This window comes from Seriola aureovittata, chromosome 10, assembly GCF_021018895.1.
Source record: "Seriola aureovittata isolate HTS-2021-v1 ecotype China chromosome 10, ASM2101889v1, whole genome shotgun sequence".
In the NCBI taxonomy this organism is placed as follows: Eukaryota; Metazoa; Chordata; class Actinopteri; order Carangiformes; family Carangidae; genus Seriola; species Seriola aureovittata.
Window position 1 is genome coordinate 21,462,251 of NC_079373.1, and position 26,308 is coordinate 21,488,558.

Consider the following 26,308-nt stretch of genomic DNA (forward strand, 5'->3'; position numbering starts at 1 on the left):
TCCAAGGAAAAACACAGATACCATTGTTTAATTGTGAAATGATCATAGGCAATGCAGTACAAAAACATTACAACCAAGAAAGTTACTTGTGTATTACATTACACCTAATCATCAGCTGATCGACCAAAACAAATCAATCTGGTAACCAGCCTCCAGATGTTATATTTTAGATGGAGGTTAAAATTTTAAAAACTGTTAAAAGGATAGTTCAACATTATGGGAAATACACTTATTTGCTTTCTTGCTGAGCATTAGATGGGTAGATTGATACCACTTCCATGTCTGGTGGCTAAGTATAGAGCTATCGCTAGAGGACAGTTAGTTAAGCTTGGCAGCAAAAACTGGCCAGATTGGCCGTATTTTGGCCGGGGTCAGTGGCTTCCTGAAGTCTTGCTGTCATCGTCTAGCTGTTTCTCCCCACCGCCGGTCCTTACGCTGACCTAACCTAACCTTCTCCTACCTGTAGCTTCACATTTAACAAACACAAATCTTCTCATCTCACCTTCAGCAAGAAAGCAAATAAATGTATTTTCCAAAATGTCAGACTAATCCTTTAGGTGAACTTGACTAAGATGCAAAAATGCAAAGATGTAAATAACACTCTCATACGGTAACGCGTAAATGTGTGCACAACTCCTTTCACTAGAGGTCAAATGGCATTTCAGTAAACACACAATTAGCAAAACGGTGTGGGAATTTTCAGTAACGGCTTTATTAAATTAGTGCAAAAGACAGACGTAACTCATTCAAAATGTCATCTTTTTCTGTAAGGTGGTCTTCCACACAAACCCACACGCTACATTCTTTTGATGAGCGCAAGAGAAACAAGCAAAATTATCCACCAAAACCACTGCCTTTGTTTTCTTCTTACACATCTTGTGACTTGTAATGAGAGATGGAGAGAGAACAGGAGAGGGCAGAACTGATGTGAGACAAAATTGAACCTAAACACATGGCAGTCATCAAAACAAGACTCCTGATTCTGCAATTAATTACAGATTTCAAAATAATAATAAAAAAACAAACATAACAACAAAAAAAAGATGTTACAATAAAATAGTCAACACATCAATAGCATTAGAAATAGTGCCTAAAATTCACAGAAAAAAGGTTTCCTCTTTTTTTTATTCACTCACTGTGTGGGTGACCAAACAACTTGCAATCAAAGTACATAAGTTAATCAATACTGTATTTATACAATGGTAAAAAATAAAATATTTATATAATAGTACTTTTTTTTTTTTTTAAGGTTTACACCGTTACTATAAAGATATACTGTTTTCCACTCCATGACAACTAATGCAATAAAAACAGAAGCAAATCGAAGAAACGACTCCAGAGAGTTTCTGACTTTGAAGGCTTATGGCTACCACCTTGTTCTAAAAGACCACAACCACTGCAGACAAAGAAAACAGGCTTTGTTCTTTCCACTTAAAGAGGAAACAAGATCAAACACAGTCTGTGACAAGAAAAGAAAAGAACACATCAAAACGTCAATGCTCTTCCCCGACCAGGACAGTAGCTCAGCCTTCGCAGTGTTCCCTGGCCCACCGAGAGACAGAGAGCGGTCAATAGACGTGGAGACGGGGAAGGTGAGGCAGATAGATAGTTGGGACGATGTCTATGCATGGGGGATGGGAGTAGGGGGGTGGGCGGTGGGGTGAAGAGGCGGGGAAAAGGAAACAGAGAAACAGAGGTAGCTATGGCAGGAAAAAGAGGGAAGGAGGAGAAAAAGAAAGCTGGGGATGGAGTGAGAAGTTTCTGATGAACTGTGGGAAAAGACCAAAGGTTTAAAGGTGAGGTCCAATATGAAGTAGATTTATAGCTTTTATTTTGTTGCAATATCGTTACACATGTTGTTTCAAGTATCTTGTACGGATGTGGCATGCTGCCATGAACGCTGCTAACACCCAGTGCTTGTCTGCCAGTGTAATGGTGCGTTGCCAAAATGGAATAGAAGACAGACATAAGAAAAACAACAAAAGAAATGGAACAATCAATGGTGGAAAAGGGTTGAGGAGAGGACAGATTGAGGGGAAAAAAGTCAAAGTGAGTCAAACTTGCGTCAGGAAAGGAGGAAGAGATGAGATACGACTGAAGTTAGAGGGGCCAGATGCAACAAAGAAAGTAAAGATGAAGAGAAGCAGACGAGAGTGGCAAGAGGATAAGTGAGAAATCTTTTAAAAAACACAGAGTGGTGTTGTACAGCAGTTGTGCCGGTGGGGATTGTGTGTATTTTCTTGTTTGATTTGTCGTGGTGAGAAGAATTCTTCTCGCTTCTTCTTCTTCTTTTTCATCTTCTTCTCTCCTAAGCCTGGGTTGCGTGGGGGAGATAAGTCGTTGCTTTTCAGTGTTTGCGAAAAGGACTACGGGAGGTTTCAGCAGAATCTACAGGCCTGGTCGGAGAGGAGGGGGTGAAAAGAGAGGGGACAGGAGAGGAAGGGGAGATGAGAGGAAAAGAGGAAAGGAGAGAAGTGTGGGAAAGAACAGAGAGAAAATAGGAGATAATGTAAAGTCAAGGTCATCAATCAACCAGATCAAATGCAATCAATTACACTGGACAGGTGATGGTACTGCGTCATTAAAGATTCAGTGAGGACAGAACAGAGAAGTTACAATTATTCACTCTTAAGCAGCAGCAACTAAGTGACAGGCTTTAATACGAAGGTCCACCCTGAAACTGCCAGCGTGCACCTTCCTCAACATCCTTGACAGTTCAATCTCTACGGTTGAACACAAACAAAACACTAAAAAGTTAGAGAGCAAAGAAAGTGCACCATGTTTTTGATTTATCATGCCATCCAGAGACATTTTCTGAAGTGTCTACAGTGAAGATTAATTAGCTACTGACGTGTACTAGTAGAATACTTAATTTTATTTGATTTCTTTTACTTCAGAATGAGTTCAGTTCATGGGGCTAAGAACAGCTCTGAAGCAGAATGAGCATGTGTCCAACAAATTAGGCTGGAGTGAACTTGCCATTTATTTCTGCGAGGAGGATGTTTCTATTCCAGCAACATAACCTTTATGAGAACCTGTGAGCTTCAAAGCATCGCAGAACATATGTTTATTTTGCACTTATGCTGTGTATGTCCTTGGCGATACAGAGGTTTGAGTGAGTGAACAGAAAAAGCGCACAGGAGGCTATGTTCTCTGGTAACGTGACAGTTTGTCTCATCACTCTGCTAGAATTGCTTACAACGAGCTGGTTCGAAATTTGATTCCGCAAACACACACAGTCACATAAATACCCACACACACACGCACATAGCAGAATGAAATGTGAGAGTTTATTGATTGCCTCTCTGCCAGCCATCTCCCTCGTAGTCTGCTCCCTATTTCTGACATGACTGTTCTGACACTCCTACTCACCATTTTGCTCATTCTCTCCTCTTTTTTCCTTTCCTGTTTCCTGTTTTTTGAAAATATCAGTTTTCTGATATGACTGCATTAGAAAGGGCATTTTGGGCTTTTGCTATGACCTTAAACTCTACTTAAGGACAAAGTAAGACATGCAGTCAAAGAAAACCAAATCCTATTTAAATGGTTACACATGCAGGTGCCTGAACTTGCGGTTAACAGTTTGGTAAAGGCTGGTAAATTCAAATTGCGCTTCATTGCAATACGAGCACTTCACTACATGTATTACATTCTTCCCATGGGCACTCTAGAGAAAAAAGGTAAATCAAGGTTGGTAATCACTGTTGAGACCTTCTGCAACTCTGTCGAACGCAGTGCACAAATCATCTATTTTATGTATTCTATATTGAGCATTATATAAATAAAAAGAATTTGAATTTGAAATTACTGTAGCAACAAAACTCTCAGCTTTCATTTTTCATACCACTCCTCTAATCCACTTTTTGTGTGCCGGTTCAAAAGACGCCTTTACAGAAAGAATGGACTTCCAGGTTCTTTATTGTAAATTTGCATAATCTGCTGTGACATAGTGATGTGCTGTCTGTTTGGTACATTTACATCTGTAAGGCAACAAACACTGCTTCTATACTATGTTTTTAAAGTTCCTAGTGTTAACTATAGTAGCTGTTTCCTACATAGAAAAATGCATCATGAAATTAAAAATTCTTAAATAGAAATGAGTTGTCATTAAGCTAATTTTAGCATGAGAATGACCCATTTATTTCAGGTGCTTAATAAAATGCTGTTTATTATTAAGTCTTCAGTAGTGATTGGATGTCTTGACTGCCTCGCTGTCAATCTGTATGTAGTTGCATCCTGTTGAAGTTAGAGTTACTTAGTTAGTTAGAACCTTCAACCCTCAGACTGGTAAGGATGGGTTTAAGTTAAATTATGAGATTTCCACTTTGAAAACCTCACATTTCTGTTTTTCTGTTCTGAGCCCATATTCTCTTAACCTGGTGAGCACCATTTCAAGGTAAGAAAGATGTTTGTCATCATCTTTGCTAGTTACAGTGACCCGGGCCCTGGAATCCCCTGCAGGACCTTTGCACGTATCCAGAGCTGGTGGTATCCCACAAACCAAGTTGTTGTACTGGTAAAGTCCTTTTTTGTATTTATTGTGAGGTATTTGTTGGATACATCATCGATTTCTACTTGGAAATAAGCTTATGCCAAATCGATTTTCATGAAACTTTACCATCCTGACAGGGAAGCATAGATGTCCTCATTCTGAGGTAAAGCATACTGTACAGGGTTAACAGTCACACAGTCTCCACATATGTGTACCTTGCTTGGTATGGCACTGGTCTGGCTTTGAAAATTCTCAATCTCAATCTTTGCCTTCATGCCCTGTGTTCCTATGCCAGTCATGAACATTTCCTCAGAGTCAGCGATTATTAGTGACAGTCTCTCAGGTGTGGCCTTGCTGCCCTCCTTTGCTGACACAAAGAGTGCCTTGATGGTGTGCCAATCCAACTGGATTTTCCTGAGCCATTCACTTCCCAGCAAAGGGGGGATTCCCATTTTTTGGTACATAGAGGTTTAGCTACTGAGTTTTGTCTCTGTATGTCACTGTCACTTAAATTTTTCCTTTGGGATACACCCTTCTGTAAGTCTTGCGTTCAGTTCGTTTCAGAATAATGTGTGAAAATGGTAGTTTATAGTCATGTACAGAGGTCACTGTTAAAGCTGAGTCTGTCCAATTGCATTTTCTCATGTCTCATGCCTGACACTTGTGGAGTGATCCATAGTACTATTAGATCATCTGTCTCTTTCACGCTGTGAAGCTGCAGACAAGACAATTCACTTTTGTTTTGAGTTGTTTTCATCAGAGCTTCTTTCTGTCATTTTGTGTACATTGTTGTATTTTTCTTCCTGGGGCTTTTGCTGTTGCTTTTTGTTTCTCTGTATATTGTCCTTTTGATCCCGTTTACCAGCTTTTCATCCTCTTCAAAGTGTTCTTGTTTGCCACAGCTCCTGCATTATTTGTCTTTAAACCAACAGTCAACCGGGTCACGTGACATTTCCACGGCGGTAACATTTCTATCCTTCTTTCCAGTTCAATGACATTTTATCTTTGATGTATCTCTGAAGCACCCTGTGGTGGTGTGTCCATTGATATGGCGATGTCCTAAGCCTTCTCTAATGTAAGGTCTTTTTCACACAGGAGCTTCTTTAGTGTGGTTTCACAGTGCATGCCACACAGTAATCTGGTTTCTAAATGCTGCTAGAGAGTGTCTACTATTTGCGTATATTTTGTCAGCTGGCTCATCAGGGGTAAACAAGCTCCATACCAACCCATATGATTTTGCTCCCATAACACAGAGTAAGACGCCGGCTTTCTTTTAATCATTAACTGTGTTATCATCACAATATAACTCCACTCTTTCAGTATAAGTTGCCCAGTCTTAATATCACTATCAAAGGCTGTAATGGCTTCAATTATTGTCACGTCTGTTATGATAATTTAGTCCAATTCTTCCATGTTTTCTTTTCTGCTGGGTCCTTCTAAGTCACTGCACATTCATCTTGACTCATGTGTCCTTTGCTAGCGAAGCGACAGTGTATGTGGTCTAGGAACACAACTATACTATTGATAAAAACACTGGAGAAATAAATATGTTTTCTGGTTGTTTTCTGGTTGAATCCAAACATAGCTTAACACATATAAATTAATATGCACCTAATAGTGCCTCCAACAGTGTGTTACTAAAACAAAAACTCGTCCCATATTATGATGTAGGCTACACCATACAACTTTAAATTATGTTCCACAAAATAACACAATATACATGAAATTACAAAACATTATGCTAATACTCAATGCTAAATGACTAGCGTCTGCTAGGTTAGCATAATTGGATATTTCCCACTCACTATAAACTACAGGAATACTGTTAATCCTGAAACATACACATTTCTCCACACATGAATACATAAAAAAAAAGTAATACTGGCATCTGCAAAAGATAGACTGTTAAAATTAATATATTGTAAGTGTGATTTATGCTAGAATTTGTGATTCTACAGTGACTTCCTGTTTACACAATTGATTACTTTTGATTACAGATGCTACCAACCGATTTACACATGACTTATGTCTTAAAAATATTTCTTAAACTTTAATGGTGCAGCCTGAATAGTGAATTATTGGTTTGAAATCAGTTACTTATAAGTTTATTAATTAACCAGTAGTTAGAAGAACTTAGAAAGGGCTATACTTAAAATGAATAACAGTAAAAGAGTATGAGAGTGAAGAATAAAAGAGAGAAAATGAATAGCCGTTTTAGCACAATTCCGGATTGATCTATAACAGATGAATCTGCTCAAATTTAAATAATGATATTATTTAGGACTATATGCCCATATACAATGTACCATGGCTGTATACGTGTCTGACATTTTCAGTAACCTTTACAGTATACAAGTTTCCAGAGCCATGTAATATGAGCAATTTACAGTAAATTTTGTAGCAAAGAAAGTGAGACCTTACACTGCTTCACTACTTTTGTATTCACTTCTGCTGACTGTGACTGTGTGCAAGTACAACACGTCAGTGCACAGAAGCAATGGTTACACTGAAGAACGGATCAGGTGTACTATAAGCATTCTGCCTTACTTAACAGGCTTTTCTTTAAGCCTTGCCTTTTACTGCTAATCTAGCAAAATGCATGCAGCAAAATGTGGTGTAAAACAACCAATTTGGAGGTGGCAATTTGTCATAGCTAGTGTTTGTTTCTAAAGGGTTTACTGTTTTCTCCATTTCTATTGTGAGTGCATGAGTGGGTTGCAGTGCTGCTCTCTCTGCAGTGGTCACAGCTCTTGTGTGCTTTGTTTAATAAGTTGGCAGTCAGTATCAGTCAGACAAACTCGTCATGCGATTTGAACTGTTGACATGCCATCCTCCCCCATCTCTGCCTCACACTCTCTCGCCACATCTCTCTTTTCTCTGTATGAGATTAGGGAGCGGTCTTGAGGAATGTGAACTATAATTTTCTCAGACATTGTGAAATGAATTGGACTATACACTTCAGAAAACTCTGAAGCAATCGAAGCGTGCCTGAATGGGGGTGAATATCTAATATGGAGGACAGTATGGAACAGGAGGGGCTGTGGCTGATTTTTCTTTCTCCATGTTTTTCTTCCCCCTTTCAGAGGGCTCAGACCTAAGTGTTCCCTAAAAAGGGAAATAAAAGTGGAGAAACACTCGAAGGCTGTCAAGTCTCAGATATTGGTTTTTGCAAATCTAATGAGACTCTGGCAGCCCTGTTCCACCTCACATGAAGAACTGGATATAAAAGAGGAAATTCTCCCCCTCTGGCTAAAAAGTCAAGGTCTTGACATGAAAATACATTGCTGAATCAATTCACTTCAGCTCCCGCGCAGACACCAGCTATGAACTCATAGGTCAGGAACAGATGAAAGAGAGAATTAGCAATGAAGGAGGAGGAGTGAGAGAGAGAGGGATGAACACAATATAATGACTGTGGTTTGGTTATGAATGAGTCACTCATGTCACTACAGCTAGCAGAATTAGATACAACACCACACTGTACTCCTATAGACTCACAAAGGGACGTTTTGTATTGATTCCTGCTGCACTACATTTCTTCTTGATGTATTCTTGTTGTTGTGGTTGTTGATCTATGTAAACTTTTCAAACATGAGTAGATGTGCACACAGATGCTTACTGTGAATATAAGGTATGAATGTGACATTTTATCACATCCAGCATAATGTTCTCACATCTGCCTACTGCATATATTTACAGTATAAACAACCTAAGGTTTCTGTATATATGTAAATAACCTTCTCTGTCACTTTCGTATTTCAACACTACATGAAAAACAGCTTCTCATGCCAGAAAATGAACCTATTTCCATTTCACAACACCAGACAAAAAGGAATTCATTTTGACTCAAACTTCCTTTCACTGTGTGAATGACCTAATGGGGTATTACAATGATTCACTGATGTTGACTTATCTTACTGTCACCACTTATTGTAAGCCTCTGTGGGTAAAAGCATCATCTTAATGCGTAAAATTTAAATTTAACAAGCTGCAGGAGGCGAGGTAGAATCAAACAGGACACTGGAGGGAACAGTAACTGTTTCCCAGCCTTTTTAATTGCTGAGAGGAGAGGAGGGTGACAGTTGATTAGCCCAGGTATGTCACGGCTGCTAGACAGAAAACAGCAGCATTGCACCATGAAGTAGAAATATTAGAGAGGAAGACAGAGAGTCTTTCAGGGTAACATTGAATACAATGAAAATTAACCAACCCCGAATTTAAAGATGAATGAGTTAACTATGTAAAAAATTATCTATAAGAAACAGTAAAGGAACTTCTAAGTGAATAGGTCATTGTGATACTACTTAAAATCTTGCAATGTATGAGATTCTCAGGTAAAGAAAGTTTTCTCTATTGGAGTATACATTGTTTTATAATGTTATTACACATCTGGTTGTTTGTGTTTTTTGTTGATAACTCAGAAATCTTTAAAAGCTTCCCAAATTACTTCACATATATAGTATGGTTTATGAGACATGCGCATGTCACCGTTCATTCAGCCCTCTGAATGAAGGGGTGCCACCTGATGATCCCGATGTGGTGACTACCACCTCTAAGGAAATCAAAGGCTTAGATTTCATTTGAATTTTTACTTATTTTGTTAGTATGTTCCAATCCTGCGTGTTTGGATTGTGGAATGACCTTGGTGTTTACCAATGACCGTATATAAAGATGGACGATGTGTCTCCACTTCCTCCCACAAAAATGAAGCCAAAATATCCGAAACCCCAATTTTGATTCTTGTTATAGTTAGTCAGTTTTTTTTTTGCAATAATCATTCAATGTATTTATATTCTTTAATTATCTCTCTGTAGCAGTTTTTGTTGTGAGTCCAGGAGGCCATTCCAACTTGGGATTTAAAATGCTTTCACACATATACAGCATGAAATTAGATCATGGTTGCACAGGGCATTAACCATTGCCCTGGATTTCTCACAAGCGAGAACCCATCGTGCCACGCTCCAAGCTTTTCACTTGTGGCTGAACCACAGTGGTCTCTCGACTTGCTTCAGCAAGAGTTTGATTTACTGACTGGCTCCACTGGTACTGATAAAAATGGGATGGATGTAGAATCTGACTGATTGAAGATGCTTTAAGCCTGTGATAGATGATGATAGACAGATGGTTCATCCAATCACCTGCCAAGTATTTTTTGACAGCATCTGCTGCCTTTTTCAGTTTGCAACAAAGCCTTCCCAGTTGGTTCTGTGGGCATCAGGTTATCAGGGTATGATGGAAAAAGGCTGTTTAATTGCCATTTTATTAAAACAATGTGAGATTATTTGGTTGCTGCTCCTCTGTTGTCTTTCTAGCAGAGCAGCTGCTTGTCAATTTTTTTTCTGCCCCTAGTATTTGGGGACTTGTAGTGATAAGCTGCACTTCCTGCAAATTAACCAGTACTGAAATCTTAATGATTACAGCTGTATCATTTGCTGTCAAAGTATCATTGAAATGAGCACAATGAGCAGAAGTGGAAGACAGAGTTTGACAGAACTTGTGATGGCCCAAAAAGCACATTAATTCCATGCAAGTGTCCCAGTAAAACATAACAGTGACACACTATGCACAACTCCGAGGTCCTGGAATGGCAACATTTAATTGTTACAGTGCCACAATGAATATTAGTTACACCTCTATTTGAATAGTCATATAAGCAGTGAGAAAAAGGTCTATTCAAAAGCTAAAAATGCTGGTATTTATAAATAATAATGATCAAAGTGTAGAAATAAGAATTGCTGTTCACTTTTATGTAACATCATCACGTTGGCAACGAATACCTTATTTTTTTTCCAGACTTATCTCTTTTGGCAACTTCAGATTTGGGGGTTGAAAAGTCCCTGTATATCCCTGTGCAACTGTTTAACAGATGTAGCAACAAATGTAGCAACACATCATTCATAATATATGAGTAAAACATGAGTGCAGTCTAGTGCAACAACTTTATATTCATAAAGAATTTATGATGTCTTTAAGCTTCACTTGCTAATGATCAACAAATAATTCATCTATTGCTAGAGCAAATATGATAACTTTTGGGGTTCTTTAAAAGGTAACAAGTACAGTTTACATATTAACACGAGGTAATGATGTAATTATGCACCAGTAATGGAATTCTACATTCATGAATCAGATAAAAGGCATTTCCCAGTGTTTACTTAGTAATGTGTCATTATGTAGTTCATCAATAGCTCATACTGTAGTCTGTTACGGCCTCAAAACATTCATCACTGTGCAGCTGTAGACTTTGGGGGTATTAAAAGAGGTGTATAGTTTCTTAAAACCAGAGAAACATTTTGTATCTCAGTTCAAAGATCAAAATCCCTCCCAGCTTGATCTGAAGACAGACACAAGCCTTCTATCATTCACTTCAGTCTGGCATGAGGTCTCTTCAAAGGAAGCTGTGAAAAAGTCATTTTTACAAGAGTAAATAAGCCCCTAAACAGCCCGTCTCTCCAGCCGAGAGGGGATTAGTGTAGAGCTGGAGAAGGAAGAGGAAAAGTGGCTGTCAGAGCAAAGCGAGGGATCAGAGAGGAGGAATAGTGTGGACTAAAACCCTGGGAGAATGGAGGTAAATTAGTGGCATCTGGGCTGGGAGTTGTTTGTTGTGTTTAATGGTAAATGCTTTGCTTTTACTCTTCCCTCTCTCTCTCTTGTGCTCTCTCTCCTTTAGTCTTAGAATTACATTATTATCATTCCTCTTACTGAAATTACAGAGAAAAATGGGGAGAAACAGGTCTTTGCAGTACTGCAGACAAATCTGCTGCTGAAACTCATAATCCTGCGTAGAAAAGATTTAAGCATTTGGTTTGAGCTTGTAGACCTTCCTAAATTGAGCACATGCAGGGTGAATTTGGCACAGTGTAAGACGAAATTGGTATGGATGTGTGTGTGTCGGAGTATGTCTGAAAGAAAGAGTGAGAGAGAGAAGTAGAAATACCGGTACAAATATCAGCATCCGTTACCCCAGATGTTTTCATTTTATCACCCATTTTCACATCTTTCATTAACCAAATTCACACATAGCCACTGTGGACGACTACATTAATCTCTATGTCCACTCCACATATGTGTAAAATACACATTATTTACATACTGTACATGCTGGCAGGCTTATTGCCTCCAGCCTCACATCAAGTTTGAACATTTAATTTTGAGGAACAGTGAGGGTGCTGCTGAGAGATAGTGAGTATACTGTACAGAGCACATCAGTTCACATGAGCACTGATAGGGGGCAGTGTGGTCATCTGTGTTGGCTTGCCACCTGTGAGCTGTATTACCAGGTAAAGTAGAGCATTCCTCCTTGTAATTACTTCCAAAATAAGGAATCCTTCTTATGATTAGCTATCCTTTTTGTTTGCATCTGCAGCCTATGGGAGCACGTATTGACTGCACTGAGTCTGCCCAATTAGCAAGTCTCATCTCAGGTGAACAATGGATGCTTTTACATGGACATTTAACACCTCAGAGCTGAGTGTGTAGTGTATGTGTTTGTATTTATTTATCTGCATGCATTTCCCTCTACAGGACTGTAGGAAAATACTGTAATTGCTCCCTACTTTATGGTAATCTGTATGTGGAGTGTGGATGTGTGTGTGTGTGTGTGTGTGTGTGTGTGTGTGTGTGTGTGTGTGTATGTATGTTTGTAGTGTATGTGTGTGAGAGTCTATGGCACACTGATCACAAAAGAAAGGCTTACAATGGAGGGGAGTGAAAGTAGGCCCCTGCAAAGCCCTGGGATTTAGCAGCCAATCCTTCAACAGCAAACAAAGGTCTCGTAAGCATTAGAAGACATAGTATATGTTGGTATTCTGCACACACAAGCATAGGTTCGCCCTCCCTCTCTGCCCTGCAGGGTTACATGCATTATTTAAGGGTCTGAAAAGCAACCCCAGTGGAGTGTTATATGGCTGAGAGCTAGGACAGAAAGCCAGTGAGGATGTGGGTCTAGTTCTGGCAGTGTTGCTGAGAAGAATGATGCTGAAGGAGTCAGTGGAAAAATTATGGATGAGAAGGTGTGATCTGGCTTAGGCCGGTGAAAGCAGCAGCACGGTTCCTCACCATATTAAGAAGCAGACTTTACAACCCACACATCATTTAAATTCTTTTGGCTTCAACTAGATGCACACAACAAGAGAAAATCTGTCACTGGTGGAGAGATGATCCAGTTTCCTTTCTGTTCGACAAAAATCAACTTGGTTAATCAATTCTCATGATTCATGGAGACTCACAGACAAATCTTCCTTTCTCTCTCTTGTTTACGTTTTTAGAAACTATACAAACGTGAATCACTTCAGTTTTATGGAAAATGTGATTTTGTGATACTGAAGTACTTGTTAAGATAGCCTTTTCTGTTTATAGCTATTTTCTCTCTCCTCTCAAACTTCACTCACAAATACATCAACACTTAAATACACACAAATATATTTCCCACAGTCCAAACACACACACACCCTCACAAAATACAGACTGCTGCAGAGATTGTAGATTATGTGTCCTCTAGAGGGTTTAGTGCTTACGCAGAGGAGGCTAAGAACAACTACAAGCAGTTCTTGTCCTGTGTTGCGTAACTTCAGACACAGAGAACAAGCACCAACCATGTCTCATATATCATGTATTCATACTATATAATGACTCATTTTGGCTTGTGCAAGATCAGAAATCATTGGTTTGCCAATGAAATGTTATTAATGCCTGGATTAAATTCGCTGGCAATTTCTTGTTTGTTTTTGTATGACATCCTTATTTAGCACAGAAATCCTACGGACTTTGATGCTGGACACAGGCGATCAAATACTGAGTCGTTCATGTTCAGTGCTTCCCAAACTTTTTAAACCCATGATATCCCTTCATAGTGAATTTTTTTTTCATGGTTTGAGCTTACTTGGCACCGCCGCCACATGTGACAGCTTTTCCCTGCAGATGAAGCAGTTCACTGTGTGACAGTTTGCTTCTGCTATCCACACAAAGCTGTACGTTAAGAAACTTTCACATTACAGTCTGATTTCAGTTTCTTTTCGGGTTGCTCAGGACTGATCTCTGGGTGAATTAAAAGTTTAAAGGTAACAGCATTTGTTTTTATATCCATTTACAATGACAACTCTTTCCGATGGATGCTCTGACAGTCACCATTTAAAACTGCTGTGCACCTGGAAAACTTGCACACAAAGTCACAGAGAGGCGTGCTATGCTACTATGACAACTGGTCATATTCGTAATTTTAGATGCAGCATAGCAGCATATTTTACAGGGTTTAAAATATAATGGGCATGTTTATTTCTTTGATTCTATCTATTTTAAAATGTTTGAAAATGTAGAGTAAAAAATAGAAATCGATTAATCTTGTGGCACCTTTAGCTCAACCTTAAGGCACCCTTGGGCCCACAGTACCTACTTTTGGAACCATTAGTTGATGCCACTAGACAGCTTGGTGAAGGCTAAGGAAGCTTTTGGTTAAATATTGAAAAGGTCAATGATGCTCATGTATGAATATTTTCATAATCTTGTCCTAAATCCCTTCAGATCCTCTTGTTTTTCTTGGTCGGACTGCATTTCGGAGCGTGTCTAACTGCACACATCATACCTGGAGCCTCAAGGCAAGTTTGGATCACAGGATTGCCTGAACACTATCTTACTTTCTTCTGCTCATACGAGTGTTCCTAGTTGGATTTACTAAACTCTGTTCATGCTACCTGTTTGTGAGAAGGTGAGCGTTCATGGAATTCTGTCATTACATACAGCATATACAGTAATATAAGTGTTTGTGAGCAGGACTTTCACACAGCAGAGCTCCGACTCCTGCAGTTGGAAATCATCAGACAAAGAAACAACCTGACAAATTTGACAGTGTCAGTAATAGTCGTATAAGAGGACAAGGTGGGACATGGTGGTCACAGAGATATTAGATGAATATTATACCCTACTGTTGGATACAATGGAGGATATACCTCTCGCGCACACCTCTATAAAGACAGGCAGCTTTCTGAGTGAGAAATTTCCAGCAACTACTGCAGCTGCGATGCTGAAAAATGCCATCTAAAAAAGCTCAGTATATTTGCAGCCATGATGATGATAATATGGTGAACAAAATATAAATTTTATGGGCGCCATGGGTCATGAGACAGTTGGAGACTAAGAGAGAAAGGGAGCTGAACTAGGGGGCAGAAAGAAAAAGATACAGAAGCAAGGAGCCAGAGAAATTAGGAAAGCTGCTGTACCGCTGTGTGGCCTTGCACACTGTACGCCTGTAACCCAGTGGGCAAAAACAGAACAAAACAGAAGAGTTTAATCTTCACACCTTTATTCTCGTCTCCTTTTCACATCCTTTCCGCAGGCTCTTTACATTTTTCTTCCCATCATCGTTCTCCTGCAGGGTCAGAGTTCAGCTTGGAGATAAGGGAATTGAAACAGGATCGTCTCTGCCTCTCTGTCAGACTATCTGACCATACACTGCAGTGATCAGTCCGCTCTATCTGTCCTCCAGCACAGGTCTCTATGATGAGCTCGAGCAGGAGTCGTCTCTCTGGGCGCTCGTGTGTGTGTGTTTGTGTGTGTAGAGATGTTCTGCATCTGAATCGGTGGAACCTCTGTTGCCCAGCTGTAATACTGTCTGAGATTCCCAAATGGACACGCGCCCGCCCGCCCGCACACACACACACAGACACACACACACACACACACACAGACACACACACACACACACACACACACACACACACACACACAGACACACACAGACACACACAGACACACACACAGACACACACACACACACACACACACACACACACACACACACACACACACACACACACACACACACACACACACACACACACTCTGTCTGTAATCTCCAACTTCTAGCTCCAGGGTAAAACTGCTCACCGTTACGTGTGTTCTGACTACACAAGCATCCTTCAGTCCTGATGAATGGACATGTACTCGGGTGCAGGACCAGGCAACCCAAGAACCAAGAATCTGTCATCTGGAGCAGCTATTTGGTTAATGAATGCCCTTGTCTATCACTGCACCATTTACAGTAGAGTAATGAATGCTACCGTCGTTCAGAGTAAAAGGACATCTGTGGAGAAAACTCTCCTAATGTCATCTTGGCATGTCAACCAATTATCATGCTTTCTAGTTCAGACACTCCGGCTTCTACCATGGCAACCGCAGATAACCAAATATTTCTGAAAAGGAGAGTGTGAAAATCTAACTGACTGTTCCAGCTGGGATACTCTGAGGCTCGCTGCCATAATACTTTCTGAGAGGTGGCTGCTCGCCCGCAAACGCTGACACAGCATCAGCTTACGCTCATGATTAGTGTGTTGCAGTGAAACCGCGACTAATGGTCTATCAGCACTGGAGTGCGGTATTCTTATGCTGCTGCTTGCTACGCATTGTCAGTTTAATTTAATACGTTGTGTCCTGTGAATCATGAGTTTTAACAGAAGTTGCAGGTAACTAAGTGCTCTAACTGCATCATGAGAGAACGAAATGATGATGAGTTCTTTAAGGCGCAACTTCAAACAACTGTGTACCTTTCCATACACAGCACAGTCATCTGCCATGAATGCACTTGGAGAAAAGATATGCATCAATATACAGATTGATCCATACTCAGAGGAAGATCAATGGGTCATGCTCGATGCTGTGATTCACAGATACAGAGAAAATGAATAAGAAGATGAGGCGCAGAGATTCTGCCTGTAAGCAAAGGATTATAAGGGGAGTGCGTCTGGTTGCTAAGTAGAGAGAAGGCAAAAGAGCAAGAGAAGTCATATGGGGAAGGAAAAACAGTGGCGGAGAGAGCTGATGGATGAAACACAGGAAGTGGTCAAAATATGCAAGTGGGAGGAATCAATGGGACGTGAGCGAGAGCGAGAAAAGAGATTTTATAATCAATAGAACAAGACAAAGAAAAGAGAAGAAAGACAGCTGGAAAGAGACATGACTGTGATTTTTCTGATGATTAGTTTAACATTTCACAGTCAAACTCATATTAGAAGAAAAAAGGATGAAATCAATCAACTACATCATCTTTTAAATCCTAAAATCCTAAGATTTAAAGCCTAAAATCAGATTGTACTGTTCCTTTACTTGCCTTTTCCTTTCCTTTCCCCCTTATTCCTCACGCTACTCTCCTCCTCCTCTTCACTGATGCTCTCTCCATCCCTACCACTGCACCCCACCTCTGGCGTACAGCAAGTCTGACTACAAACTATTGAGAACAAGCCCAGACAGGCAAACAGGATCTGGGGACCTTAAAGTTGCAAATGATTTTTCTTCTCACCAAACTAGCTGCTGGACGTCCCCCCTTTACATTTGTGTTGTGAATGGAGGAGACTGAATTATTCATGCTATTGCTAATGGCTTAAATGAGATATTCAGAGTAAATTCAAGTTTGGCTTCCTGGGGAGTGCTGTAGGCATGTCGGCGGAAAAATATAGAAACGTGAAATGCAAAAGACTTACTTTTGCAAGTGCAAGGGATGAATGCAAGGTTTGAAAACAGTGTGCACACAAAGACACTCGTATACCCATATGACTATTTACTATTCAATGCGTACAGTCAATTGCTTCCCTTTAAAATAAAATTATCCTAAAAGTCAGTACAATTAGACATTTTATCTTTATTGATTTCTCAAATAGAAAGCAACATACTACATTACTTAACTATTAACCCCCATTTTAACAATGACACCAGCATAATAAACCATCATCTCTGTTGTTGTGTGTTGTGGGTATGATGGTACTTACAGAGCAGGGCGAGCAGGAGAGTCGCAAGCAGCACGAGAAGGCTGGCGCGATGAGAGTGGGCAGAGCTGCAGTGCATCTTATTCTTCTTACAGACACACACCTGAACTTTGACCTCTGTGTTGTTGAACAAAGGGGGCACCCCTGAGTCGGTGATGAGCAACGGAAGCTGGTAGTTGGCTTTCTTCAGACTGTGCAAAAGCATGATTTGGGAGTGTGTGGCTATGGGAGACACACAAAAAGAAAAAGGGTGGTTTAATGGAGTGGACGGACAGTCATCCCCCATCCTGCAACTACTGTCCAGCATTAACAGCTGCCTACTTTGCAAAGCAGAACTAAATATGTGAATTATAACACAAAACTTAGATGCCTCAAGTAACTGGGTACAAAGCCATCCCTGAGAACTGAAGCGACAGAAATTGGCACCTCTTAAGTTGCATAAGATTGTTACATTTTGTTGCATCACATTTTAAAAACCCTTAAGAGACACAAGAGAAAATACTCGAGCCAGTTCACTTCATGCTAAAATGTGTCACAAAATGCAAAGCTGCACATTCCACCTGTCTGCCGGGGCTGTTACCTCTAGGTTAGGTGACTTTCAGTTTTGTATTCAATTACAAAATGTATATTGTCCAACAGTTTGCTCAAAACAATGTCACAAGGCAACAGTAAGCAACAGTAAACATTTAATAAATGCAGAGGCCCCTCTTTGAACAAATCACCCCCACCTCACTGGCTCATCAGTGTGTTTGGAAAATGCAGGAATGCAATGTGAGATGCAGAGTTTCTCAAAGTTTCTTCAAACCCTGATAAGTGTGACATATCAACGAACCTCAGCACAATCTGACAGATTCTCTTCTGAATAAATGTGTGAATGTGTTCCAAACGAATATGTCCTGATCATTCAATAGTGTGAAAGTATAACACTTTACACTTCAGCCACATGCATTTTGAAATTTAAATTTAATTCAATTTAAGTATTTTAGTAAGGTTACTCCAACACACGATGTCAGAACAGCTTCAGGGCTCGCTGACATTGATTCCAAGTTTCTTTATTCTATTGGACGGATTACCACAATTCTTCCCTCTTTTGGTGTTTTGATGATGGTGGAGGTGGTGGTGTTCAACACTCCCAAATCTCCCATAGGTGTTCATTTGGGTTGAGATCTGGTGACTGTAAGGGCCACAGAATTGCAATGTTTCGCTCAGGGTTGCGTAAGTAAAGTCTCATTCATTTTTCCATAGATGATGTTAGGGGACTGGTAGTTGGGGTACTTGCAGTGCTTGGATGGCCATGAAACTCTCCCAGCTGAATACTAAAGATGAGACTAGAAAATATCTGGTTCTTTGATAGAGAGTCAAAAGTACAAGCCTGTATACATAAATCCAGAGACTTTGAACACTACTCCCAATGTGAATTTGGGTAAGAAGCATCAAATCGCTCAGCTTAAAATTCTTTTACATTGCTACTAATGACAAGTGGAGGTTTATAATTCATGTTTTTAGTATCTGCAGCTTGATTTACTTTCAGATTCTGTATCAACATAATCCATAATGTTTCTTCCCTAATTTATTTGAATTTTTACTTTAATTTGTCACCCATCTGTATGTTAAAACTCACTTGGAATGATTCACGTATAGCAGGGGTATTCAATTAAAATTCAAAGAGGTCCAGTTACAAAAATGTCCTCCCAGCAAAGGTCCGAATCTTATATTGTCACTCGAAATAGTGCACCCTGATGTAAACAAAAAACAACATACGTACTTTTCTGTCATTTATTGTCAAATTTGAAGTGTTATATACTTTAAACATACCGATAAGTCTGAACTTGTATGGCACTTGAATGGAAAACATTACTGTAGTTGTCTTTACTACATTTCAAGTAACTGAATTTCTTCTTTTTCTTCTAAACAAAAGACCTTTGAGCTGCCCACCCCCTATTTTAACCATGTGTTAACTAGTGGCATTAAACCCAACAGGTCCTCACACATCTCTTCTCTTTGTGAAGAAATCTCACATTCACCAAAAGCTGGACATTATCTGTTACATCTGTGGACTCATCAATGGCTAAGGATATGCATACTGCGTTTTGAACAGCTGCATCAAGCTGTGCCAGTACATCCTCTGCTAATAGTTGGGATTTTCTGGTTGTCGTTGAAGCTGACAATGGGATTTGCTTGATTTTTTCACACATGTCGTTTTTTTGTTTACTGTCAAGTAAAGTCTCTGCAGCCGCATTTAAGCACTCCTTCACTACTGTCCCATCGCTGAATGTTTCTTGTGTTGCGCCAAAATCCACGCAATCTTAAGTGAACACTCATCTGCACGTTGCTGGCCTGTAAATGCGTGTGTGAGGACACGGGTAGACTCACTGCGGACTTCTGCGGGTATGTTTCATCAAACGATCCGTGTTTGGTCTCATAGTGACGCTCAACGTTGCAACTTTTTATTAACGCCACAGTTTCACAGCATGTGAGACACACAGGTTTAGAAGTGGCTGCAGGCAGGACGAACATGTATTGGTCCGTCCATTCATCTTTAAAAGTTCGGTTTTCACTGTCTACTTTTCTCATTTTTGAGCAAGCCATTTTCACTCCCCCCCCCCCCCCCCCCCCCCCCCCCCTCTCTCTATTCTCTGGTGCTGAAAGGTAAACAATCTATTTGATTGGCTTGGCTATTGATGACGTTTCTGTCGTATTAACTAAATTAGCTGCCCATGCACGAATGATTTATCTTTTTATTAGGCCTAATATTATAATTATAATATAATTTTCACGGGTCCGGGCAGAACCGTCACTGGGTCCGTGCCCGGACCGCGGTCCGCCATTTGGTGATGCCTGACGTATAGATTCAAAATTTAAGGGTGCGTGTGAATGCCTATGAATAAGCCTGCCATTGAAAGTGAGATTTGTCTGAAAAAAACAAACAAACAATTGAATAGCATGCTGTTAATTGTATCTGCTTGTGTCCAAAGAACCAATTATTGAACAAGAGACCTGAAATCAATTGTTGGACATGAGTCCATGCAAAACTGTTATTATTATTATAAAGAGATATACTGCCGAGGTATAACAACCTGCTCTCCTGGTTCTACACACACAGCCGTAAACAGACTCATGCACACACAGCTGAGACAAGCACAGCGGCAGTTCATCTCAGTTGGAACGCGCTCTTTCTCTGCTGGCCCTATCTGTCTTTTCCAGCAGTGGTGATTGAGGAGTGTCTGTACCTCCCTCTCCCGCTGTCAGTCACAGCAAATACCTCTGGGCAGGTTTTAGCTCTGCTCTGTCACTCAAACACACACAGACACCGCTGTTGGTCATGCAACCCCGAATCAATGTCTTGGTTGTCTGTCTATTCTCTTGCCTCCTTCCCCCCTTCCCTTCCTGTGTCATTTCACTCTGTGTCCTCATCTGATCATCATCATCCCGTGATCCATATGAGCATCTGCAGTTAAGACTGCTCTGCTCTATATTCAGCATTTGTAACAGGAAATAAAAATGTATTCAGGTGTACTAACCCTTAAACATTTTTGCAAGTAAAATTACTTTTGTGCTTTGGCAGCTTTCTCTCACCCCTCTCACATCTTTTTTTTCTTCATTTATGTTTATTCCTACACTCCCCTGGGTGCTTTTTGGCAACTCTGTGAGTACAGGCTAAAGCTCTTGGTGAAAACAAAAATAGTGAGGGTATAATAACAGCAAAGAAGTGACTCACATTCAGTTCCATAAAACCTGTTTTGTGGTGCGGTCTTAAGGTTTTGCCTCTTGTATGAAAGATTTATTGATGGCTGAAAGGCCTCATGTTTTTAAATAGATGAAACATTTCCTGTTATTAAACTTAATTTTATCTAAAAATGCTCATATGAGCATGAAAGCATACAAATCTTTTTTGAAAATTAAATACTCACAGTTGACTCTGGTAACTTTCCATGTTTTGTCAATGCCGGGCTGTTTTCCCAGTTCTATCTTAAAGGGTGCGCCGTTAGGTGGGAGGTCCTTGTCCCGTCCCCCAACTATGGCCACGTTCATATCATGGGCATCTTCACATACTCGTGCTACCGATGGGACAACATAGGGGGCGTTGTCATTGTAGTCTTCAAGGTGGATGACCAATGTGCCAGTACCTGTGGCTGGAGGGTTGCCTGGAGACACACAAAACACAGAAGTTCAGCACATATGAGGATATAGATAGAAAGGGCAAAGGTCTTTATTGATTCATTTGGCACACTTAAGACCTCGACTGTTGGCCTGGATGCTCGTCATTCTGTGGAGAATGTGAACAATAATGATCTAGGTTGATGTGAAAAGACCAATCATACAATATGGCTGCAATAAAACATGGTGTACTCATGATTACTTAAAGTCAATTCTCCTCTAAATGTTTTTCATTCTGCAAATGTTCCCAGGTGAAATCTAAAACCGGATCCCTTTTACAAACCAAGATGCTAATGAACTTAATAAAATCCATCCTGCTCTTTTCTCCTAATTTGACCTAATTCAACCCAAACAAAACAAAACCGTGTTTTGTTTCGTGTGTCATTTCAATGCCAGAAGAAAATGAATCACAGTGACTCATGTTTGCAAAAGAGCATTTTGACTTGGCACACGGCCGGCTTCTGTGTTTGTATGAGATTACACCTTATTGGAGGATGCTGGGTTAAAAAGCAGCTTGACTCTTCTCTATTACTGCTCTCTGTTTCACCGCGATTAGAGGTTATTAAAAAACCCACATGGCATCCACAACAGCTCCAGAGGTCAGTCAGCAATTAACACCTAAAGACAAGATCTGTAATTGGAAAATGGGTCTCCTCCACCTTTTCAAGGAAAAAAATATTTGCAGACAATTTAGGGTGTGTGTGTGTGTGTGTGTGTGTGTGTGTGTGTGTGTGTGTGTGTGTGTGTTTGTGTGTGTGTGTGTGTGTGTGTGTGTGGGGGGGGGGGGGGGGGCAGCAAGTCAAGATATACAGTATGTGCAATAAATGTCAAGTGATGCTGGAATGAAATCCAGTCTAGGTTTTTACAGTGCTGTTAGAGGAAGCTGCACACACTGAGCAGTAAATGTTCCTGCCGTGAAATGCTGATTACGTGAAAGTTAACTTTTTAGGACAAACATATAAAAACTAACTAATGGAGCAAAAGGACTTGGATGTTAAAATATGACACGTGACTTAGGTGAGGTAAATCTATTCCAGTTTCATAATAGGCAAGATTGGTCATGATCTACAAAACCTGATTTTAATTTCAAACAGATATAGCGGAACACTATAGACTTTTCCAATCTATAACTGCATGTACGCAGTTTACAGTGATAATGGTAGCAGATTTAAACACAAAAATTTGTAGTAATTTTTCAAACAGTGGGTCCTTGATTTCAGAAGGACAAACATTAGAACTTGAAATGAGGTAAAAACTGCCACAGTTAGATTGTATCAACTGTAGCTAATTAGCTAAGTGAGCTAATTAGCTCCATGCATTGGTAGAAGTAGCTGTCTCTGGCTGATTTTTAAAAAATGTTCTGACTAACTTTTTTTTTGACACAAGACTCTAAAATGGGTCTTAAATATGTTAGAGCTGGTTAGTGATAAGAATACTTCATTCTAATATAAACCTATTGCTTAGCATACATATGTTGTAATTTTAAACTGTATATTTTCCCTTTGAATGTTGCAAAAGAAAAGAGTAGAAGGAAAGAAGAAGCAATGAGTTTGATGAATATCTTGGGAAATATTTAGCATACGCTCTGATAGTTTCCATGATTGACTTCCTTTTGGTCGTAGAAGCTTTTTTACAGTTTTTTCATTCTTTAAAGGTTTGTAGAAAAAGAAAACAAGAAGGAAGACAGGACACCACTCTCCAGACTTGATATATATTGAGTAATGCTCATGCATGTGATCTTTTGATAGTTTGCGTTACACACTGACACAAAATGTACAAAGCACAAGTTTCGGGTTAGCATTATTACTTTGATTTAGATGTCATATACCTATTGTAAGGGTTTAAACATGCACTGAAGCAGCCACATACAGTCCTCACTCTGTATACATGCTTACCTTGAAAAATATCCCTAGCTAATAAATACAAAATGTCAAACACAACAGTTTTGCCCAGGCTGTTAAATCCCTCCAGCAATTCAGGCAAGTATCCAAGTGGTAAATATTTACTATCTGTGTAAACGCATGTGTGTACTGTATGTCAAGTGTAGTGGAAACCTTAAAATTAGTGCGTAGGTGCTGATCCTCTGGGATAATGGCAGTGAGCCAACTTCATATTCACCAATACAGACACCTCCCCACACCCACACAGAACACAAATATCTACAGCCTCTGAGAATGTTTAGCAGATAATCATCATGATCCGTTTGCTTTTTTCCAAGCTCAAAACTTTAATTTTATACTCATCTGTGAAACCATCAGCAGATTGTGGTAGTGAGCGATAGGGAGAAATCAAATGTAATGGTAGCGAGTTTGGCATTTCTGCTGTGTAATAATCGTAAAATGACTGCTATCTCTGCACTCGGCTGTTTCTATATGCAGCTACACGAGGTGCACCCACAGCTCACCTGGTTAAACGGCCTTATCACAGTGGCCTAGGCCCTTTGCTGCATATCACCCCCTCGCACTCCACTGTGGTCTAAAATAAAGGCAGAAATGCCAGAAAAAGAAGAGCGGACAGCCTCATATACTGTAGATAAGTACAGCTGTGAAGATCAGCGGCAGATTAAGAGCACAGAAGAATTTGGCCGAAGCAGAAAGAAAATGTGCACGCAAGCAAATCAGTGGCTCTTCAGGCGAGACCCTGGATAATCTATTATCACTCTAAATGTGAGACTAAGAAAGTGAGGATGAGGATTGGAACCCCCGTCAGTGAGAAGATGCAAATTCTAACTCATTTGAGAGTGGGAGAGGTCGTCTCTGTGCTTGTCCAGCTTTAAATGAAGCTGTTTGTCTTCCTAAATGAATACTCCCCACATCTAATCACTACATTTCTCTGCTCCTCTCCTGTCCTACTCCTCCTCATCCCGTTGCATCATGCCTGTGTCATCATCAGCCTGCCTCGGCATCAATTGAGCTTGTCTGCTGGCCTCTGCTTCACACCGCTTTGTCACAAAAGTTCTGATTAAACACATTGCAAGTTACTAAAGGAGACGGCAATTTATGGAAGCGTGTCTACCCACGTCTGCATGTTAGGCACTAAAAAGACCATAAAAAAGTAAAGTAGATGATACTAAAGGAAGACAAGGCAGGATGTGCTGCGATGCCAAAAGCAAATGATAATTTTCAGGGTGATGAAACCTTCAAGTGCAAAAGACTGTCCTCTCGTGTCAAAAATGTTTTCATTGCCACATCAAGCTGTCGGACTGTTTCGGCTGGTAACGGGGACTTCCTGTCTAATTAACAGAGGCTTCAATCTCCATTTACATTTTATCACAAAAAACAATGTCAATGCAAAATTCTGAGCCTAAAGAACACAGGGCACAGATTTGCCGATGCAGACGTTAAAATGAGAACAAAGCTCTATGCTCACTGCCTCTCAGGAGCTGTGTGTGTTATCCTGCAGTGTTGTGTTTGTGTGTCATTTAAGGCATCACTCTCTTCCTCTAGTAACTCAGATAAGAACTGTGTTCAGAGTGACTTATTATTTTCAATTGAACGCAATTGCCACGTTCCAGATGCAAATTGTCAGTCTTAATGGTGAGCTTAGTGGGTGTATATTAATCAAACAACAGCCACAGCAAATGACGAGTGATTATGGGAGTTTAGTACTACGCTGTTCCAGGTCTGTGCCCATATTTCCTCTGATTAAAATTGTATGTCTATTAACCTGTTATTATTCAACTCTCTAATGGTTCTGTGTTATTGTTTGGCCATGATTGAAGATTAGTTTATCCAACTAGTTTCTTATGAGTTATCAGAGACTTGAAGGAATGAGTTAGTTGGCATAATATTTACCATTAATTCCCACTATTAATTTTTCTGGTAATTTTTAATAGCGATAGTGGAGATAGACAGGAAAGGCAGGGAGGCTGTTGCAGTAAGGATCCCATGATGGTCCTAGTTGAGGGATCATCGAAGTTGATACAAATCACGGAGTGATTTCACTAAAGTACAAAAATGTCATGCTCTAGAGGAAAGGTTACAGGATCACCAAAGTCAGTAGGAATCATCCTCTGGGAAAACAAATGTCTGTGAAAAAAATAGTAATAGTAATCCATACAATAGATGTTGAAATACTGACAGATCAACAGACCAACACTGACATCCCTAAACTCACACTGTTAACATGGCTCTGAATTTGCAGCGCTACACCCATATATTGTGTATATATTAGAAGAGACAATCCATGCCTCCTTATCTTTACTACATCACTCTTCAGCAGTGCCTGACCCTGGGCCAGGCAATGTTTCGTAAAACTTAATATCAATGTACCTGTAAGTAAATTACATTTTGTCAAAATCAAAGTAATCCAATCACTTGTGAGGCTCTGACATTTTGCATCTTGCTAATAGGTTACCATGACATAAATGTAGATGGAAATCCCCGCTCAGCAGTTTTCTATTTTTCTTTCTCTTACAGGCTGCTCTGCTTTATTTATTTAAGGTAACAGCGGTGAAGTCAGAAAGTTCTCAAACTTGCATAAGCTACGAAACTTCTGTTCAAGTGAAAAGTGTTTTTTTGTACAAATAATATAATTAATGATGTATTATTTTCACTGTAAAATTAACAGTGCAAAAGTAAAATTTACTTTACACAAGTGGGGAATGATTCTGATAAATTGTTTTCAGAGCAGGAATTACACTAATTAACGAGTGAGATTAGGTTTAATTGTCTCAAAGTCTCTCTTTAGTATTAAAAGGAACAAAGCCTGCGAGCCAGTTCAGACAGACACTCGCACATGACAAACTCTACTCAGTGAAACATCTACAGTATATCTAACGCACCCTTTGCAAAAAGATGTCCTATTTAAGAGGGCATACTGCACATTACACAATGTTTTGCTTTGGTAAACTGTACTCTGAACAGTACTCATTTGTAAACAATTTCTGTAAACCTCTTGTGGTCCC

At 39.9% G+C, this 26,308-nt stretch overlaps 1 protein-coding gene across 1 annotated transcript in view; it reads right to left on the reverse strand.

Moving 5' to 3' along the window:
* Nucleotides 1-26,308, reverse strand: part of cdh13 (cadherin 13, H-cadherin (heart)) — a 303,246-nt gene continuing 276,938 nt past the window's right edge. The window contains exons 12-14 of the mRNA XM_056387676.1: nt 21,156-21,389; nt 17,248-17,466; nt 1-2,396 (exon numbers count right to left, since the gene is read on the reverse strand). Of these exons, the coding sequence (XP_056243651.1) occupies nt 2,389-2,396; nt 17,248-17,466; nt 21,156-21,389 (461 nt within the window). The 3' untranslated portion in view covers nt 1-2,388. The remainder of the gene's footprint in view (nt 2,397-17,247; nt 17,467-21,155; nt 21,390-26,308) is intronic.